This window comes from Pseudophryne corroboree, chromosome 11 (assembly GCF_028390025.1).
Source record: "Pseudophryne corroboree isolate aPseCor3 chromosome 11, aPseCor3.hap2, whole genome shotgun sequence".
Lineage (NCBI taxonomy): Eukaryota > Metazoa > Chordata > Amphibia > Anura > Myobatrachidae > Pseudophryne > Pseudophryne corroboree.
In genome coordinates this window covers 34,992,212-35,014,629 of record NC_086454.1, presented here as the reverse complement: position 1 = coordinate 35,014,629, position 22,418 = coordinate 34,992,212, and the positions used below count along the sequence as shown (strand labels likewise).

At 48.2% G+C, this 22,418-nt stretch overlaps 1 protein-coding gene and 1 long non-coding RNA gene across 16 annotated transcripts in view; one reads left to right on the top strand and one right to left on the bottom strand.

Moving 5' to 3' along the window:
- The window catches only part of LOC134970404 (uncharacterized), a 458,298-nt gene extending 453,491 nt beyond the window's left edge, over positions 1 to 4,807 (top strand). For all 3 annotated transcript variants that reach the window (XR_010189769.1, XR_010189771.1, XR_010189770.1), the window contains exon 4: positions 3,921 to 4,807. This is a non-coding gene — a long non-coding RNA (uncharacterized LOC134970404). The remainder of the gene's footprint in view (positions 1 to 3,920) is intronic.
- Positions 1 to 22,418, bottom strand: part of SOX6 (SRY-box transcription factor 6) — a 560,806-nt gene that overhangs the window by 199,390 nt on the left and 338,998 nt on the right. For all 13 annotated transcript variants that reach the window (XM_063946465.1, XM_063946471.1, XM_063946464.1 and 10 more), the window contains 2 exons: positions 5,830 to 6,002; positions 3,561 to 3,629 (listed from right to left, as the gene is read on the bottom strand). In XM_063946465.1, coding sequence (XP_063802535.1) covers positions 3,561 to 3,629; positions 5,830 to 6,002 — 242 coding nt within the window. The remainder of the gene's footprint in view (positions 1 to 3,560; positions 3,630 to 5,829; positions 6,003 to 22,418) is intronic.

Below are 22,418 nucleotides of genomic sequence, written 5' to 3'. Positions count from 1 at the left end.
CCTTTCTATCTGTCAACTCTTTGCTAAATATGACATATGTTCACTGAACACTTAACGGAGAAGGGCAATTTATGATTACTTGGGAGAGGGGGGGGAGATAAACCTCTACTAGAGGGGTAACAGGGAGGGTAATAAATTTAGTACTGTAGAGGGGTAATGTCTACTGGATAGAGGTAAAAAAAACAAACAGTGCAGAGTAGGGGTAATAAACATACTGACGGACAAAAGAGGGTAATAAACATGTAGTTTAGCACTTTGGAGGTCAGAGTGGGGAATATATGAACCATCTGAGTGTCTCAGTGAACGTTACTTCATCTGGGGACAGAACTGCACCCTTATTACTCATCTTAACCATATCAACAAGAAAATAATAAGTGTGAAATCTTTTCATTTCTCGAGAGTTTGACTTTTTTCCCAGTTCAGAGGGTTTACATCCTGGAGACGTTACTGATGCTGCCACTGTCTGTGGAGGAGTTCAGATACATACCAATAAGTAATGCATTAGAAAGCTATCATCAGAGCCGGCATTAGGCATAGGCAAACTAGGCAAATGCCTAGGGTATTTGGTATGCTTAGGGGCAGCAGCAGCTTCTGCTGATTAAAATGATATGCGGCATGCCTATATTCTGTGTGTGACTACGGCTGTATCTGCATACGAAATGCTACGTTGCGTGTATTCCTGGAAGTCACTGTAATGTAGCATTTCGTATATGCAGATACAGCCGCAGTCGCACACAGTATATAGACATGCAGCATATCATTTCAATCAGCAGAAGCTGCTTGTGCATCCTAGCCACATAGTAATGCAAATAAGATGCATTTTCAATTTCATAAACAAAAGGCGCCCGACGTTAGCAGAGCTGCCGGCTGACTCATGCCAGGCATCTCCTGCAGAACTAGTGGCAGTGTTAGGGGGCACCAGCCAAAATCTTGCCTAGGGCATCATATTGGTCAGGGCCGGCTCTGGCTATCATATGGTTAACCACGCCAGGTTACCCAAGGAGGGCACCGGGACTTTTCAATACTATATGGGAAGTGCTGCCTGAACACAGTTTTATATATATATATATATATATATATATATATATAAATACACAAACATACACACACAACTATATAGCAAATAAAACACTAATACACATGCTCTTTGTGAGTACGAGATCCTATGTATTATTCCTGAGTGATTGTAGTCATCGCTTTCCTCCATGTTTCGACTCTGCGCTACAGTGAAACCAATGGGTGTTTGGGCCCTGCATTATTTTTAGTCTAATCCATGTAAGAGTATCCGGTATGCATTAGCCGTGTGAAGTCTGTTGCTATGGCGATGAATTTCCGTTGAATACTAGGTAATTACCACCATACAAGAGAGGGTAAGTACCACGTACTGCTCCGTCCCAGTCTGTCTCTGGAACTCTCGGAGTCTTACTGGCAACTAACAGATTCAGACTCCATTAAATACTGTATCATCTGTTTTGTTCACATTACACATCAGGATAATTATAACATGATATAGACAATCAGCTCATTATTATATGGGTATATAAACTCTCCCTGGGAGATCATATGACTATAATGAGAATACTGTTGTTGCATCCAAGAGTTCTCAGGCAATGACACCTTATAGCGATGGGGTTACGGGACCACGCTAGTTTTGGTGACAACAGAGAGACTCAGGGAGGTGTCAGATACCCCATGGCCAAGCTAATACCAGGTGACCAGAGCTAACCAGTGAGTTATCACTCACCAATATTAGGTACAATTGTATCTACAGCCTTTGATTTGGCAATGACTTGTAGCGTACCTATCACCTGCACACACTGGTAGCAGACATGTGAAGGGCTGAGCCAATGGGAAAGAAGCCTAAAGCTAACTGCTAATGGACTGAGCCAATGAGAATGCAGCTTAAGACATTCGATACTATTGTCAGTATATCACCTGAGTGATGTGACTGGTGCTCAGTAAATCTATAGGCTGTAGGCTCGTGAATACAAGATGGCCAGCCTCCTCCATAAGCAAGTGACCGCTTAAGGTGGGTACACACTGATAGATATATCTGCAGATATATCTATGGACGGATCGGGCAGTGTGCTGTGCATACACACTGGCCAATCCGTTGGGGAATGACGTCATGAATTGGGTGGGCGTGTACACACGCCCCCCCCAGTTCAGCTGTCAATCACCGCCGGCCGCGGCAGCAGCATGTGTACGGGCGGTCTGCTGGTCGCCCGTACACACACCTCGATGCGCCAATATATCGGTAGATATACTGGGCGTCGGCTGTGCTGCGGGGCCGACGCGATATGTCTGTGAACGACGGAGTTCACAGACATATCGCCCGTACACACTGGCCGACGGACCCGCGATATATCGGCCGTTCAATAGAACGGCTGATATATCGGCCAGTGTGTACCCACCTTTAGTCTCTTTTTTTTTTTTTTTTTTTTATAAAGCCAAAATTTATGACTCTATATAAATAATAATAATAAATATGATGAACTGCCCAGACAATAGCAATCACAAACAATTCACAGATTCCCAATTTAAAGATTCCCCAATATACGTCAATACATTAGAGATATTTTTCAGGGATTTGCAGATCATTTTCAGCGAATACAGATCTGCCTACAAATCTGCCAATCTTGAAAGGCCTATTATTTTACTAGCAACAGTCTGCAAATCTGCTGATTGTAATAAAGTGCCCTACACACTTAAAGATTATCTGTCCAATCTTCCTGGTTGGAACAAAAATTCTGGTAATGTACGGGAGCAAATGACAATTGACCATTTGCTCTCAAACACTGGAAAACAGACAAAAATAGACTTTCAGACAAATTGGTTAAGTTTGTTTCATTAAACCAATTTAACTGAACTTCCGTTTTTGTCCATTTTCTGGATTTTGGGAGCAAATGGTTGATTGTCATTTGCTCCCAGACACTGCCAGATTTTCTTTCCAATCAGTAAGATTGGACAGATAATACACTAGCAATCTACAGCTTTAATTAATCTGTGAAATTCCACTAGTCTCTCATATACAGAGTTGGTTGACCGGCGTTTGCCAACTGTCAGGCTGTTAATTATTCCCGATTCCGGCGTCGGTATAGTGACCTCACATCCCCACATACCACTCACCATATGTACAACCCCCAGATCTACAGATCACAACTGGCAGATCTAGGTTCCCCTTATACCATATATACAGTCCACAGATCTATAGATTCCCATCCAGAAACCTCTAATCCCTCATATACCAATATGTACAACCCTGGCAAATCTGTAGATTCCCCCATACACCATATGTAGAGACCACAAATCTACAGATTACAACCGGCAGATCTATAGATTCCCCCATGCACCATATGTACAGTCCACAGATTTAGAGATCACAACCTATAGATCCACATGTACAGACCCAAATCTACACATCCCCATCAAGCACACACACTCACTTATATATCTACTGTATACATATATAGCATCCAGCAGATCTCTTGATGCCCCATACACCCCCTAGATCTATAGATTCCAACATACGGCCATCAGACCTACAGTGAATGACTGACCTGGATCTGTTGTTGTAAAATGTTAATCTTGTGTTGCTGTTGGAGAAGTTGCTGCTGTTGTCTTGCGATCTGTGGGAGCACAAGAGACACACACATTCAGAATTTAATCAGGTGGATCCAAGGTCCTAAAACTGAACAGGTTTTAAGCCCAGATCTTAATACAGTCACTGAATAAACAACTTGCAATCAAGATGGGAAATCCTGATAATGTGTTTTTTTTTTTTTTTTATGTTCCATGAAGAGGGGATACGGAGTCTGTAGGGATCACCATAAAACATAACACAGCATTGTTACACATACAGCTTCATTTAACAAGCATGTTATATTCTCTTATTGACATTTATTTACACCCAATTACAGATAAAATAAACCCGGACGGACGTGGAACAGAGAGGATGGACAGGAGTCTGTTCGGCTGTACGGTGACAATTGCAGAACGGACTGCATATATTCTACGCATCTCCGGCTAATTTGGTGACACTATTCCAAAATGTTAAAAAGTGCCCCTTAAAACCCAACAATCCGCTGCTTTCACTATACACAACAGTGCACCCCTTCGCCCCCGAACAAGCCCCCACAACCGATCTGGGAGGAGGAAAAACCTGGGCAGCCAGTGATTGGAGGCTCTTATTATTTCAGTGTACGAGGTAATGGGTGCCACACGTACAAAATATGTAACAAACACTTGTGGTGACTTAACCCCCCCCCCCCCCCTCAGCTCCAGGCACGATAGGAGCAGCGGGGGTCACACATCACTGCGCTAGGAGCCGGGTTATCAGCCACCAGATGTGCACTCTCTCTGACACCAATCACACAATGAATAATGTACAGATTGCCTGAGGATGTTGTCACAAACATCAGCCGCACTCAATTTCACTCTATAAAAACTTATGATTGGCAGATGGAAATGAGCCAAATGTATGTGAAATCGTTACAAAACACCCATCGCTTGACCCCCACGTCGCTGAAGAAAGGACGGGAAGAGATTGTCAGAAAGCGGAGACTTTCTATGGCGGAAATCGACCTTTCGCTCAGTCTGTGAGCTGCAAACTCTCAGAGCTCCCCTCAGATTCACTATTGAACTCCCTCATTCCGAAAACCTCTCGCATTGTACAGTACGGAGCCATCTTTTTAATAAGCCTCCTGATAAACTGTTATGGCAAATATTTTTAGTTGCGACTTACAGCCGTAGCAGCCGCCATTAAACAGTGGACAGCAACGCCGCCTCCGGCCACGGAACATTGCAGGGGGGGGGAGGGGGGGGGGGGGGGGCTACCTATGTGCCAAAGGAGACTCCGGAATCACATGTGGCCGGAAATAATCTATCCAATCAGGAATAGTATCGTTCAATAGAAATTTCAATCTTAGTGGAGGCATACACAGGGGCTGAGCTGAGCCAGCAGGCTACGAGGCATGGATGTCACCCGAATAACACCAGAGGCTGAAATACTGCTTTTATTTGCCTATTGGCTGGGTTACATGCTCGCTCCATTGAGCGTGACAACCTAGTTTTAAGTGTCATTTAATTTTCATTTTGAAATATAATTACTAAGTGTTCGCTGTAAGATATCACTTGTCTGCAAATGTGTCAAGATTAATTTGTGCTAGCTTATTCACAAGTGTCAATAGTTAATTACTGTATCGTCTCTGGATGGTTTAAATGACATTCTGATTCCAGAACTTCCTTTATGTGATTTGTCATTTGGGGATGAGCCCGCCTCGCCACATGTGGACAAATATTGGAACCCATAAAATATCCCAAGTCATAACTCATTAAAACCAGTGGAGCATCGCGCTCTGCCGTACCCTGCTAAAATACTTTTTAAATTAAAAGATAATTCCAGTAATAATGTCAGATTCTTAAAAAATGCACATTAATTTTAGGTCTGTCTGATCTAATGCTCTGGGGTCCGCTGTTTGCTGGCATTGTTGTAGTGCGGGGGGATCTCGTTGCAGGAGGAATAACAGTTACTTATATATTTTCTTTCCCACTAGAGATTGTTCTAAAGTTTTACTGATCTCGTCTTCTCTGGGAACTTCGCAGAGATGAAAAGAATGTGGCACAAAAAAAAAAAAAAAAAAGAAGAACAGAATGATTGGTGGACAGGGAAAGCTACAGGCCACCCTCATATACAGGAGCCATTGCAGAGTTGGAGCAGTATATGTGCGTGGGATTATGGGGGGGAGGGCATGCGCACATTCAGCGTTACAAGGAGCTATATTACGCAGTTGTGACGTCGTAGGGATATCTCACTTTCTGGGGAATCACCTGTTCCTGCTGCTGGCGTGCCAGGTCCATTTGCTGTCTCTGCTTCTCTATCTGGGAGGCGGCCAGTTTCTTCTGTTCGTCGTGTGCGGCCAGGAGCTGCTCCCGGAGGCTGATCAGCTGCGTAATCATGGTGGAGAGCTGGCGCTCCTTCTCCGCTAAACTTTCTGGGGTTCCTGGGCAGAAGAAGAAGAAGAGATAGTTAAAAACAAGGTATGGAGAGAGCTCGCTGGACTAGATATGCGTATTCTTATTAGAGGACTAAACAACTTCAGACACCAGAATGAATAATTCAAAGTGAAACAAAAATGATCTATCTATACATACACAGACATAAACATAATAAAATCAACTGCTGATAAGAATGATGTCACCATGTTGACATTTAATGACAATAGCTATGACCTCTGACCCTCCCTCCAGTGCCAGTGATGTCACTTCCACAGAATTCCAACATGCAGTAACAGACGTCTAATATGCCATAATTACTCGTTGCATACCACCTCATAATGAAACACAGTCACCCCCGATCATCAACCAATGACATCACAACCATAACACATTGGGCCTAATTCAGACCTGATCGCTCGCTAGGTTTTTTTTTGCACTGCTGCGAGCAGATAGTCTCCGCCCATAGGGGAGTGTATTTTTGCTTTGCAAGTGTGCAAACGCATGTGCAGCCAAGCAGCACAAAAACGTTGTGTGCAGTTTCTGAGTAGCCCAGGACTTACTCAGCCGCTGCGATCACTTCAGCCTGTCCGGTTCCGGAATTGACGTCAGACACCTGCCCTGCAAACGCTTGGACCCGTCCTGCAATCGTTTTTCCAACCACTCCCAGAAAACGGTCAGTTGACACCCAGAAACGCCCTCTTCCTGTCAATCTCCTTGCGATCGGCTGTGCGAATGGATTCTTCGTACAATCCATCGCCCAGCAACGATCCGCTTTGTAACCGTACAACGCGCCTGCGCAATGCGGTGCATACACATGCGCAGTTCTGACCTGATCGCAGTGCAGCGAAAAATCCTAGCGTGCGAACAGGACAGAATGACCTCCATTATGTACAATCAAAAATGTGTAACAGTACAGTAGAAAGGAAAAACCTCATACAAACTCTGTAGAGGACAAAAGGCTTTACAGAAAAGTTGGTGCGCGCCTACCTCTAAGTCTGTTTTGTTTTTTTATTTACATGCTCTACTGCACTAACATTTTATGCTGTCCAGGTAGCAGGTAAATAAAAAAAATAAGAATTTACTTACCGATAATTCTATTTCTCGTAGTCCGTAGTGGATGCTGGGGACTCCGTCAGGACCATGGGGATTAGCGGCTCCGCAGGAGACAGGGCACAAAAGTAAAAGCTTTAGGATCAGGTGGTGTGCACTGGCTCCTCCCCCTATGACCCTCCTCCAAGCCTCAGTTAGGATACTGTGCCCGGACGAGCGTACACAATAAGGAAGGATTTTGAATCCCGGGTAAGACTCATACCAGCCACACCAATCACACTGTACAACCTGTGATCTGAACCCAGTTAACAGCATGATAACAGCGGAGCCTCTGAAAAGATGGCTCACAACAATAATAACCCGATTTTTGTAACAATAACTATGTACAAGTATTGCAGACAATCCACACTTGGGATGGGCGCCCAGCATCCACTACGGACTACGAGAAATAGAATTATCGGTAAGTAAATTCTTATTTTCTCTGACGTCCTAAGTGGATGCTGGGGACTCCGTCAGGACCATGGGGATTATACCAAAGCTCCCAAACGGTCGGGAGAGTGCGGATGACTCTGCAGCACCGAATGAGAGAACTCCAGGTCCTCCTCAGTCAGGGTGTGCCCCTGACCAAGTATCAGCTCGGCAAAGTTGTAAAGCCGAGACCCCTCGGGCAGCCGCCCAAGATGAGCCCACCTTCCTTGTGGAATGGGCATTTACATATTTTGGCTGTGGCAGGCCTGCCACAGAATGTGCAAGCTGAATTGTACTACACATCCAACTAGCAATCGTCTGCTTAGAAGCAAGAGCACCCAGTTTGTTGGGTGCATACAGGATAACAGCAAGTCAGTCTTCCTGACTCCAGCCGTCCTGGAAACTATATTTTCAGGGCCCTGACAACATCTAGCAACTTGGAGTCCTCCAAGTCCCTAGTAGCCGCAGGTACCACAATAAGCTGGTTCGGGTGAAACACTGACACCACCTTAGGGAGAAACTGGGGATGAGTCCGCAGCTCTGCCCTGTCCGAATGGACAATCAGATATGGGCTTTTTGAGACAAACGCCGCCAATTCTGACACTCGCCTGGCCGAGGCCAGGGCCAACAGCATGGTCACTTTCCCTGTGAGATATTTCAAATCCACAGATTTGAGCGGTTTAAACCAATGTGATTTTAGGAATCCCAGAACTACGTTGAGATCCCACAGTGCCACTGGAGGCACAAAAAGGGGGTTGTATATGCAGTACTCCCTTGACAAACTTCTGGACTTCAGGAACTGAAGCCAATTCTTTCTGGAAGAAAATCGACAGGGCCGAAATTTGAACCTTAATGGACCCCAATTTGAGGCCCATAGACACTCCTGTTTGCAGGAAATGCAGGAAACGACCGAGTTGAAATTTCTTCATGGGGCCTTCCTGGCCTCACACCACGCAACATATTTTCGCCACATGTGGTGATAATGTTGTGCGGTCACCTCCTTCCTGGCTTTGACCAGGGTAGGAATGACCTCTTCCGGAATGCCTTTTTCCCTTAGGATCCGGCGTTCAACCGCCATGCCGTCAAACGCAGCCGCGGTAAGTCTTGGAACAGACATGGTACTTGCTGAAGCAAGTCCCTTCTTAGCGGCAGAGGCCATGAGTCCTCTGTGAGCATCTCTTGAAGTTCCGGGTACCAAGTCCTTCTTGGCCAATCCGGAGCCACGAGTATAGTTCTTACTCCTCTACGTCTTATAATTCTCAATACCTTGGGTATGAGAAGCAGAGGAGGGAAGACATACACCGACTGGTACACCCACGGTGTTACCAGAACGTCCACAGCTATTGCCTGAGGGTCTTTTGACCTGGCGCAATACTTGTCCAGTTTTTTGTTCAGGCGGGACGCCATCATGTCCACCTTTGGTCTTTTCCAACGGTTCACAATCATGTGGAAGACTTCCCGATGAAGTCCCCACTCTCCCGGGTGGAGGTTGTGCCTGCTGAGGAAGTCTGCTTCCCAGTTGTCCACTCCCGGAATGAACACTGCTGACAGTGCTATCACATGATTTTCCGCCCAGCGAAAAATCCTTGCAGTTTCTGCCATTGCCCTCCTGCTTCTTGTGCCGCCCTGTCTGTTTACGTGGGCGACTGCCGTGATGTTGTCCCACTGGATCAATACCGGCTGACCTTGAAGCAGAGGTCTTGCTAAGCTTAGAGCATTGTAAATTGCCCTTAGCTCCAGTATATTTATGTGGAGAAAAATCTCCAGACTTGATCACACTCCCTGGAAATTTTTTCCCTGTGTGACTGCTCCCCAGCCTCTCAGGCTGGCCTCCGTGGTCACCAGCATCCAATCCTGAATGCCGAATCTGCGGCCCTCTAGAAGATGAGCACTCTGTAACCACCACAGGAGAGACACCCCTGTCCCTGGAGACAGGGTTATCCGCTGATGCATCTGAAAATGCGATCCGGACCATTTGTCCAGCAGATCCCACTGAAAAGTTCTTGCGTGGAATCTGCCGAATGGAATCGCTTCGTAATAAGCCACCATTTTTCCCAGGACACTTGTGCAATGATGCACTGACACTTTTCCTGGTTTTAGAAGATTCCTGACTAGCTCGGATAACTCCCTGGCTTTCTCCTCCGGGAGAAACACCTTTTTCTGGACTGTGTCCAGAACCATCCCTAGGAACAGCAGACGTGTCGTCGGAAACGGCTGCGATTTTGGATATTTAGAATCCACCCGTGCTGTCGTAGAACTACTTGAGATAGTGCTACTCCGACTTCCAACTGTTCTCTGGACCTTGCCCTTATCAGGAGATCGTCCAAGTAAGGGATAATTAAGACGCCTTTTCTTTGAAGAAGAATCATCATTTCGGCCATTACTTTGGTAAACACCCGGGGTGCCGTGGACAATCCAAACGGCAGCGTCTGAAACTGATAGTGACAGTTCCGTACCACGAACCTGAGGTACCCTTGGTGAGAAGGGCAATTTGGGACATGGAGGTAAGCATCCTTGATGTCCAGGGACACCATATAGTCCCCTTCTTCCTGGTTCGCTATCACTGCTCTGAGTGACTCCATCTTGATTTGAACCTTTGTATGTAAGTGTTCAAAGATTTCCCATTTAGAATAGGTCTCACCGAGCCGTCTGGCTTCAGTACCACAATATAGTGTGGAATAATACCCCTTTCCTTGTTGTAGGAGGGGTACTTTGATTATCACCTGCTGGGAATACAGCTTGTGAATTGTTTCCAATACTGCCTCCCTGTCGGAGGAAGACGTTGGTAAAGCAGACATCAGGAGCCTGCGAGGGGGAGACGTCTCGAATTTCCAGTCTGTACCCCTGGGATACTACTTGTAGGATCCAGGGGTCCACTTGCGAGTGAGCCCACTACGCGCTGAAACTCTTGAGACGACCCCCCACCGCACTTGAGTCCGCTTGTACGGCCCCAGCGTCATGCTGAGGACTTGGCAGAAGCTGTGGAGGGCTTCTGTTCCTGGGAATGGGCTGCCTGCTGCAGTCTTCTTCCCTTTCCTCTATCCCTGGGCAGATATGACTGGCCTTTTGCCCGCTTGCCCTTATGGGGACGAAAGGACTGAGGCTGAAAAGACGGTGTCTTTTTCTGCTGAGATGTGATTTGGGGTAAAAAAGGTGGATTTTCCAGCTGTTGCCGAGGCCACCAGGTCCGATGGACCGACCCCAAATAACTCCTCCCCTTTATACGGCAATACTTCCATGTGCCGTTTGGAATCTGCATCACCTGACCACTGTCGTGTCCATAAACATCTTCTGGCAGATATGGACATCGCACTTACTCTTGATGCCAGAGTGCAAATATCCCTCTGTGCATCTCGCATATATAGAAATGCATCCTTTAAATGCTCTATAGTCAATAAAATACTGTCCCTGTCAAGGGTATCAATATTTTCAGTCAGGGAATCCGACCAAGCCACCCCAGCGCTGCACATCCAGGCTGAGGCGATCGCTGGTCGCAGTATAACACCAGTATGTGTGTATATACCTTTTTAGGATATTTTCCAGCCTCTCAGCTGGCTCCTTGAGGGCGGCCCTATCTGGAGACGGTACCGCCACTTGTTTTGATAAGCGTGTGAGCGCCTTATCCACCCTAAAGGGTGTTTCCCAACGCGCCCTAACTTCTGGCGGGAAAGGGTATACCGCCAATAATTTTCTATCGGGGGAAACCCACGCATCATCACACACTTCATTTAATTTATCTGATTCAGGAAAAACTACAGGTAGTTTTTTCACACCCCACATAATACCCTTCTTGTGGTACTTGTAGTATCAGAAATATGTAACACCTCCTTCATTGCCCTTAACATGTAACGTGTGGCCCTAAAGGAAAATACGTTTGTTTCTTCACCGTCGACACTGGAGTCAGTGTCCGTGTCTGTGTCGACCGACTGAGGTAAATGAGCGTTTTACAGCCCCTGACGGTGTTTGAGACGCCTGGACAGGTACTAATTTGTTTGCCGGCCGTCTCATGTCGTCAACCGACCTTGCAGCGTGTTGACATTATCACGTAATTCCTTAAATAAGCCATCCATTCCGGTGTCGACTTCCTAGAGAGTGACATCACCATTTCAGGCAATTGCTCCGCCTCCTCACCAACATCGTCCTCATACATGTCGACACACACGTACCGACACACAGCACACACACAGGGAATGCTCTGATAGAGGACAGGACCCCACTAGCCCTTTGGGGAGACAGAGGGAGAGTTTGCCAGCACACACCAAAAACGCTATAATTATACAGGGACAACCTTTATATAAGTGTTTTTCCCTTATAGCATTTTAATATATATATACATATCGCCAAATAGGTGCCCCCCCTCTCTGTTTTAACCCTGTTTCTGTAGTGCAGTGCAGGGGAGAGCCTGGGAGCCTTCCCACCAGCATTTCTGTGAGGGAAAATGGCGCTGTGTGCTGAGGAGAATAGGCCCCGCCCCCTTTTCGGCGGGCTTCTTCTCCCGTTTTTCTGAGACCTGGCAGGGGTTAAATACATCCATATAGCCCCCAGGGGCTATATGTGATGTATTTTTAGCCAGAATAAGGTACTATCATTGCTGCCCAGGGCGCCCCCCCCCAGCGCCCTGCACCCTCAGTGACCGCTGCTATGAAGTGTGCTGACAACAATGGCGCACAGCTGCAGTGCTGTGCGCTACCTTATGAAGACTGAAGAGTCTTCTGCCGCCGTTTCTGGACCTTCACTTTTCGGCATCTGCAAGGGGGGTCGGCGGCGCGGCTCCGGGACGAACCCCAGGGTGAGACCTGTGTTCCGACTCCCTCTGGAGCTAATGGTGTCCAGTAGCCTAAGAAGCCAATCCATCCTGCACGCAGGTGAGTTCACTTCTCTCCCCTAAGTCCCTCGATGCAGTGAGCCTGTTGCCAGCAGGACTCACTGAAAATAAAAAACCTAACAAACTTTTACTCTAAGCAGCTCTTTAGGAGAGCCACCTAGATTGCACCCTTCTCGGCCGGGCACAAAAATCTAACTGAGGCTTGGAGGAGGGTCATAGGGGGAGGAGCCAGTGCACACCACCTGATCCTAAAGCTTTTACTTTTGTGCCCTGTCTCCTGCGGAGCCGCTAATCCCCATGGTCCTGACGGAGTCCCCAGCATCCACTTAGGACGTCAGAGAAAAATAGTTAAAGCTTTCTTTATATAGCACATCTCAGAATGGCGTTATATGGAGAAAACTCCGCAGGGACAGAGGGATTGCGTCCAATCAGTCCCTGCAGCCCGCTGTAACTCCGCCCACTCTCCGCCCCTGACTTGGTAAATACACTGCCAGTGTTCCCGGCAGGTGGAGCAGTTTGTACTCAAAACAGAGAAGCTCTGCGAAGGGCTATACATAGTGTACATATAAATATAGACATTATATATAATATACACTGTGTAGGGGATGAGGCAGTCTTTTTGCACAACCGAAAAAAAACTTCCTGCAGGGACACTGCCAGGGACAGCAATTAACGCAACTGTGTTAATAACTCAGAGGGTCAGCGCCAATGTCACAGTGTCAGAGCACCAGGTGACTCTCAGCACTGTAACAGGGTGACACGCTGTGAGACAGTCAGCGCCAATGTCACAGTGTCAGAGCACCAGGTGACTCTCAGCACTGTAACGGTGACACGCTGTGAGACAGTCAGCACCAAGGTCACAGTGTCAGAGCACCAGGTGACTCTCAGCACTATAACAGGGTGACACGCTGTGAGACAGTCAGTACCAATGTCACAGTGTCAGAGCTCCAGGTGACTCTCAGCACTGTAACAGGGTGACACGCTGTGAGACAGTCAGTGCCAATGTCACAGTGTCAGAGCACCAGGTGACTCTCAGCACTGTAACAGGGTGACACGCTGTGAGACAGTCAGTGCCAATGTCACAGTGTCAGAGCTCCAGGTGACTCTCAGCACTGTAACAGGGTGACACGCTGTGAGACAGTCAGTGCCAATGTCACAGTGTCAGAGCACCAGGTGACTCTCAGACTCTCAGCACTGTAACAGGGTGACACGCTGTGAGACAGTCAGTGCCAATGTCACAGTGTCAGAGCTCCAGGTGACTCTCAGCACTGTAACGGTGACACGCTGTGAGAGTGAGCGCCAATGTCACAGTGTCAGAGCTCCAGGTGACTCTCAGCACTATAACAGGGTGACACGCTGTGAGACAGTCAGTACCAATGTCACAGTGTCAGAGCTCCAGGTGACTCTCAGCACTGTAACAGGGTGACACGCTGTGAGACAGTCAGCGCCAATGTCACAGTGTCAGAGCTCCAGGTGACTCTCAGCACTGTAACAGGGTGACACGCTGTGAGACAGTCAGTGCCAATGTCACAGTGTCAGAGCACCAGGTGACTCTCAGCACTGTAACAGGGTGACACGCTGTGAGACAGTCAGTGCCAATGTCACAGTGTCAGAGCTCCAGGTGACTCTCAGCACTGTAACAGGGTGACACGCTGTGAGACAGTCAGCGCCAATGTCACAGTGTCAGAGCTCCAGGTGACTCTCAGCACTATAACAGGGTGACACGCTGTGAGACAGTCAGCGCCAATGTCACAGTGTCAGAGCTCCAGGTGACTCTCAGCACTGTAACAGGGTGACACGCTGTGAGACCGTCAGCGCCAATGTCACAGTGTCAGCGCTCCAGGTGACTCTCAGCACTGTAACAGGGTGACACGCTGTGAGACAGTCAGCACCAATGTCACAGTGTCAGCGCTCCAGGTGACTCTCAGCACTGTAACAGGGTGACACGCTGTGAGACAGTCAGCGCCAATGTCACAGTGTCAGAGCACCAGGTGACTCTCAGCACTGTAACAGGGTGACACACTGTGAGACAGTCAGCACCAATGTCACAGTGTCAGAGCACCAGGTGACTCTCAGCACTATAACAGGGTGACACGCTGTGAGACAGTCAGCGCCAATGTCACAGTGTCAGAGCTCCAGGTGACTCTCAGCACTGTAACAGGGTGACACGCTGTGAGACAGTCAGTACCAATGTCACAGTGTCAGAGCTCCAGGTGACTCTCAGCACTGTAACAGGGTGACACGCTGTGAGACAGTCAGCGCCAATGTCACAGTGTCAGAGCACCAGGTGACTCTCAGCACTGTAACAGGGTGACACGCTGTGAGACAGTCAGCGCCAATGTCACAGTGTCAGAGCTCCAGGTGACTCTCAGCACTGTAACAAGGTGACACGCTGTGAGAGTGAGCGCCAATGTCACAGTATCAGAGCACCAGGTGACTCTCAGCACTGTAACAAGGTGACACGCTGTGAGACAGTCAGCACCAATGTCACAGTGTCAGAGCTCCAGGTGACTCTCAGCACTGTAACAGGGTGACACACTGTGAGACAGTCAGTGCCAATGTCACAGTGTCAGAGCTCCAGGTGACTCTCAGCACTGTAACAAGGTGACACGCTGTGAGACAGTCAGCGCCAATGTCACAGTGTCAGAGCTCCAGGTGACTCTCAGCACTGTAACAGGGTGACACACTGTGAGACAGTCAGTGCCAATGTCACAGTGTCAGAGCTCCAGGTGACTCTCAGCACTGTAACAAGGTGACACGCTGTGAGACAGTCAGCGCCAGTGTCACAGTGTCAGAGCTCCAGGTGACTCTCAGCACTGTAACAGGGTGACACACTGTGAGACAGTCAGTGCCAATGTCACAGTGTCAGAGCTCCAGGTGACTCTCAGCACTGTAACAGGGTGACACACTGTGAGACAGTCAGTGCCAATGTCACAGTGTCAGAGCTCCAGGTGACTCTCAGCACTGTAACAAGGTGACACGCTGTGAGACAGTCAGCGCCAATGTCACAGTGTCAGCGCTCCAGGTGACTCTCAGCACTGTAACAGGGTGACACGCTGTGAGACAGTCAGCGCCAATGTCACAGTGTCAGAGTACCAGGTGACTCTCAGCACTGTAACAGGGTGACACGCTGTGAGACAGTCAGTACCAATGTCACAGTGTCAGAGTACCAGGTGACTCTCAGCACTGTAACGGTGACACGCTGTGAGACAGTCAGCGCCAATGTCACAGTGTCAGAGCTCCAGGTGACTCTCAGCACTGTAACAGGGTGACACGCTGTGAGAGTGAGCGCCAATGTCACAGTGTCAGAGCTCCAGGTGACTCTCAGCACTGTAACAGGGTGACACGCTGTGAGACAGTCAGTGCCAATGTCACAGTGTCAGAGCTCCAGGTGACTCTCAGACTCTCAGCACTGTAACAGGGTGACACGCTGTGAGACAGTCAGTGCCAATGTCACAGTGTCAGAGCTCCAGGTGACTCTCAGCACTGTAACAGGGTGACACGCTGTGAGACAGTCAGTGCCAATGTCACAGTGTCAGCGCTCCAGGTGACTCTCAGCACTGTAACAGGGTGACACGCTGTGAGACAGTCAGTGCCAATGTCACAGTGTCAGAGCTCCAGGTGACTCTCAGCACTGTAACAGGGTGACACGCTGTGAGACAGTCAGTGCCAATGTCACAGTGTCAGAGCTCCAGGTGACTCTCAGCACTGTAACAGGGTGACACGCTGTGAGACAGTCAGTGCCAATGTCACAGTGTCAGAGCTCCAGGTGACTCTCAGCACTGTAACAGGGTGACACGCTGTGAGACAGTCAGTGCCAATGTCACAGTGTCAGAGCTCCAGGTGACTCTCAGCACTGTAACAGGGTGACACGCTGTGAGACAGTCAGTGCCAATGTCACAGTGTCAGAGCTCCAGGTGACTCTCAGCACTGTAACAGGGTGACACGCTGTGAGACAGTCAGTACCAATGTCACAGTGTCAGAGCTCCAGGTGACTCTCAGCACTGTAACAGGGTGACACGCTGTGAGACAGTCAGCGCCAATGTCACAGTGTCAGAGCTCCAGGTGACTTTCAGCACTGTAACAGGGTGACACGCTGTGAGACAGTCAGTGCCAATGTCACAGTGTCAGAGCTCCAGGTGACTCTCAGCACTGTAACAAGGTGACACGCTGTGAGACAGTCAGCGCCAATGTCACAGTGTCAGCGCTCCAGGTGACTCTCAGCACTGTAACAGGGTGACACGCTGTGAGACAGTCAGCGCCAATGTCACAGTGTCAGAGTACCAGGTGACTCTCAGCACTGTAACAGGGTGACACGCTGTGAGACAGTCAGCGCCAATGTCACAGTGTCAGAGTACCAGGTGACTCTCAGCACTGTAACGGTGACACGCTGTGAGACAGTCAGCGCCAATGTCACAGTGTCAGAGCTCCAGGTGACTCTCAGCACTGTAACAGGGTGACACACTGTGAGACAGTCAGTGCCAATGTCACAGTGTCAGCGCTCCAGGTGACTCTCAGCACTGTAACAGGGTGACACGCTGTGAGACAGTCAGCGCCAATGTCACAGTGTCAGAGTACCAGGTGACTCTCAGCACTGTAACAGGGTGACACGCTGTGAGACAGTCAGCGCCAATGTCACAGTGTCAGAGTACCAGGTGACTCTCAGCACTGTAACGGTGACACGCTGTGAGACAGTCAGCGCCAATGTCACAGTGTCAGAGCACCAGGTGACTCTCAGCACTGTAACAGGGTGACACACTGTGAGACAGTCAGTGCCAATGTCACAGTGTCAGCGCTCCAGGTGACTCTCAGCACTGTAACAGGGTGACACGCTGTGAGACAGTCAGCGCCAATGTCACAGTGTCAGAGCTCCAGGTGACTCAGCACTGTAACAGGGTGACACGCTGTGAGACAGTCAGTGCCAATGTCACAGTGTCAGCGCTCCAGGTGACTCTCAGCACTGTAACAGGGTGACACGCTGTGAGACAGTGCCAATGTCACAGTGTCAGAGCTCCAGGTGACTCTCAGCACTGTAACAGGGTGACACACTGTGAGACAGTCAGTGCCAATGTCACAGTGTCAGCGCTCCAGGTGACTCTCAGCACTGTAACAGGGTGACACGCTGTGAGACAGTCAGCGCCAATGTCACAGTGTCAGAGCTCCAGGTGACTCAGCACTGTAACAGGGTGACACGCTGTGAGACAGTCAGTGCCAATGTCACAGTGTCAGCGCTCCAGGTGACTCTCAGCACTGTAACAGGGTGACACGCTGTGAGAGTGAGCGCCAATGTCACAGTGTCAGAGCACCAGGTGACTCTCAGACTCTTAGCACTGTAACAGGGTGACACGCTGTGAGACAGTCAGTGCCAATGTCACAGTGTCAGAGCTCCAGGTGACTCTCAGCACTGTAACAGGGTGACACGCTGTGAGACAGTCAGTACCAATGTCACAGTGTCAGAGCTCCAGGTGACTCTCAGCACTGTAACGGTGACACGCTGTGAGAGTGAGCGCCAATGTCACAGTGTCAGAGCTCCAGGTGACTCTCAGCACTATAACAGGGTGACACGCTGTGAGACAGTCAGTACCAATGTCACAGTGTCAGAGCTCCAGGTGACTCTCAGCACTGTAACAGGGTGACACGCTGTGAGACAGTCAGTGCCAATGTCACAGTGTCAGAGCACCAGGTGACTCTCAGCACTGTAACAGGGTGACACGCTGTGAGACAGTCAGTACCAATGTCACAGTGTCAGAGCTCCAGGTGACTCTCAGCACTGTAACAGGGTGACACGCTGTGAGACAGTCAGTACCAATGTCACAGTGTCAGAGCTCCAGGTGACTCTCAGCACTGTAACAGGGTGACACGCTGTGAGACAGTCAGTGCCAATGTCACAGTGTCAGAGCTCCAGGTGACTCTCAGCACTGTAACAGGGTGACACGCTGTGAGACAGTCAGCACCAATGTCACAGTGTCAGAGCTCCAGGTGACTCTCAGCACTGTAACAGGGTGACACACTGTGAGACAGTCAGTGCCAATGTCACAGTGTCAGAGCTCCAGGTGACTCTCAGCACTGTAACAGGGTGACACGCTGTGAGACAGTCAGTGCCAATGTCACAGTGTCAGAGCTCCAGGTGACTCTCAGCACTGTAACAGGGTGACACGCTGTGAGACAGTCAGTACCAATGTCACAGTGTCAGAGCTCCAGGTGACTCTCAGCACTGTAACAGGGTGACACGCTGTGAGACAGTCAGTACCAATGTCACAGTGTCAGAGCACCAGGTGACTCTCAGCACTGTAACAGGGTGACACGCTGTGAGACAGTCAGTGCCAATGTCACAGTGTCAGAGCTCCAGGTGACTCTCAGCACTATAACAGGGTGACACGCTGTGAGACAGTCAGTACCAATGTCACAGTGTCAGAGCTCCAGGTGACTCTCAGCACTGTAACAGGGTGACACGCTGTGAGACAGTCAGTACCAATGTCACAGTGTCAGAGCTCCAGGTGACTCTCAGCACTGTAACAGGGTGACACGCTGTGAGACAGTCAGTACCAATGTCACAGTGTCAGAGCTCCAGGTGACTCTCAGCACTGTAACAGGGTGACACGCTGTGAGACAGTCAGTACCAATGTCACAGTGTCAGAGCTCCAGGTGACTCTCAGCACTGTAACAGGGTGACACGCTGTGAGACAGTCAGTACCAATGTCACAGTGTCAGAGCACCAGGTGACTCTCAGCACTGTAACAGGGTGACACGCTGTGAGACAGTCAGCGCCAATGTCACAGTGTCAGAGCACCAGGTGACTCTCAGCACTGTAACAGGGTGACACGCTGTGAGAGTGAGCGCCAATGTCACAGTGTCAGAGCACCAGGTGACTCTCAGCACTGTAACGGTGACATGCTGTGAGACAGTCAGTGCCAATGTCACAGTGTCAGAGCACCAGGTGACTCTCAGCACTGTAACAGGGTGACACGCTGTGAGACAGTCAGTACCAATGTCACAGTGTCAGAGCTCCAGGTGACTCTCAGCACTGTAACAGGTTGACACGCTGTGAGACAGTCAGTGCCTGCTACAGACACATTGCCAGGATATCAGCATGAGCTGGGTACAGTGGTATCACTGCCATATAATAAGTGTGTAAAACAATGTTGTATTGTATAATAAGGGGACATAGCAGTAATGCCATAATAAAAGTGGGCATAACACCACTGCCATATAATATAAGAGGACATGAAATCTATGCCATAAAATAAGGGGGATGCCACATAATAAAGGCATACAGCACCAGTGCCACATAATAAGGGGGCATAACACCAGTGCCGTATAATGGGGCGGCATAACACAAATGCCACATAATAAAACAACAATGCCACAACGGGGGGGGAGAGATAATATTTGTGTCACATAAGTGGGCATAATACCAATGCCACATCACAAGGGGCCATAACACCAATGCCACATAGTAAGGGGGCATAACATTAATGCCACATCACAAGGGGGCATAACACCAATGCCACATAATAAGGGGGCATAATACCAGTGTCACATAATAAGGGGGCATAATACCAGTGTCACATAATAAGGGGGGATAATACCAGTGTCACATAATAAGGGGGGATAATACCAGTGTCCCATAATAAGGGGGGATAATACCAGTGTCCCATAATAAGGGGGGATAATACCAGTGTCCCATAATAAGGGGGGATAATACCAGTGTCGCATAATAAGGGGGGATAATACCAGTGTCACATAATAAGGGGGCATAATACCAGTGTCACATAATAAGGGGGCATAATACCAGTGTCACCTAATAAGGGGGGATAATACCAGTGTCACATAATAAGGGGGCATAATACCAGTGTCACATAATAAGGGGGGATAATACCAGTGTCCCATAATAAGGGGGGATAATACCAGTGTCCCATAATAAGGGGGGATAATACCAGTGTCCCATAATAAGGGGGGATAATACCAGTGTCGCATAATAAGGGGGGATAATACCAGTGTCGCATAATAAGGGGGGATAATACCAGTGTCACATAATAAGGGGGCATAATACCAGTGTCACATAATAAGGGGGGATAATACCAGTGTCGCATAATAAGGGGGGATAATACCAGTGTCACATAATAAGGGGGGATAATACCAGTGTCACATAATAAGGGGGGATAATACCACATAATAAGGGAGGATAATACCAGTGTCACATAATAAGGGGGGATAATACCAGTGTCGCATAATAAGGGGGCATAATACCAGTGTCACATAATAAGGGGGCATAATACCAGTGTCACATAATAAGGGGGCATAATACCAGTGTCACATAATAAGGGGGGATAATACCAGTGTCACATAATAAGGGGGCATAATACCAGTGTCACATAATAAGGGGGCATAATACCAGTGTCACATAATAAGGGGGGATGATACCAGTGTCAAATAATAAGGGGGGATAATACCAGTGTCACATAATAAGGGGGGATAATACCAGTGTCACATAATAAGGGGGGATAATACCAGTGTCACATAATAAGGGGGGTTAATACCAGTGTCACATAATAAGGGGGCATAATACCAGTGTCACATAATAAGGGGGGATAATACGTGTCCCATAATAATGGGGGATAACAATAATGCCATATATTAAGAGATATAAACCAATGCCATATAATAAGAGGACATAAACCAATGCCATATAATAAGAGGACATAAATGAATGCCACATAATAAGGGGACATTACCCCTATGCCAGAGGTTCTCAAACTGTGTGCCGTGGCTCCCTGGGGTGCCTCGGGACACTTGCAGGGGTGCCCTGGGTTAGTGGTCCAGGACCAATTCAAATTATTCATGGTCAGTATAATAGGCAAAACCAGTACTGGTGGCTGCCAGTCATAAAATATGTGGCCAAACAGAAGCAAATCCTGTCCCTCACCACACAACTGACCCTAAGGATGATATTTAAACGCGATCTACTTGATGTAATATTTCTTTCTAAATTTCTCAATAAGAAATTTTTGGCCTAGGGGTGCCGTGAAAAAAATTCTGATATTCTAGGGTGCCGTGATTCAAAAAAGTTTGGAAACCGCTGCCCTATGCCATATAATAAGGGGCCATAACACTAGTGCCATATAATAAGGGACCATAACACTAGTGCCATATAATAAGGGGCCATAACACAGCCTCATGGTTCCTCTATGGCAGATCACCCCCTTAGCGGTCCATATAGATCAGTTACACATTAATACACAGTTTACTGGTCTCCCTGGAGAGATGAAGAACATTGTTCTGTTACTGCTTCATGAAACACTTGTAACCATCCCTGTGGAAGTGAAATTCCCGTTTGGCCCCTGAGACTGGTGGACGCGGGGTTGGGCCGCCAGCCACAGCGCGTATATACAGAGATGTTCTCTGATGTTCTCACATCACACATTGGGCTCAGCATTTAGCATTTGCTGCTTTTTATAAACTGTTCATCTTTCAAATGTCAAAAAAAGCAGGAAAGAACTGGAAGCAAACACAGGAGAAAGTGAAAGAAAGAAACAATTGAATAGAAGGTCCTGGGAGATGAAAGGCCACTTTGTGGTGTCCGAAGACCGAGCTTCAACATCGCATTCAAGTCCTAATTTAGGTTAAAATGCTTTCTACTCCAAAGGGCCCAAATGCATCATAAGATAAAGGCTTCAGCAGAAACAACACAAAGATCTCTATTATTTCATCTATCTTTGGTTACAACAGCTGAAGCAAAATGATTAAGTTCTGAATGACTTTCTAACACCAGAAAACTGTCATCTCTTTGTCTCGGCATCAGATAGCTATTGTTGGTGCCTCCATATGCTGCTCTCCTTCTGTAAATGAGACGTTTATAAATGCCTCAATTGTATTCCACAACTGCAGGTCGGCAGCGCAGGAAACAGACTTAGCGTGCAAAGTACAGAGGCCTTTGTTCCGCTGCGTTTATCCCCGAATCAGCCGCGAAAGGGCAACAAAATGCATCAACTGATTAGATTATTTAAGCATTTAGGAATCCAACAAACCATGTGCCACCATATTCTTCTGCCTTTAATATCTCACCCTGAGAACGCCT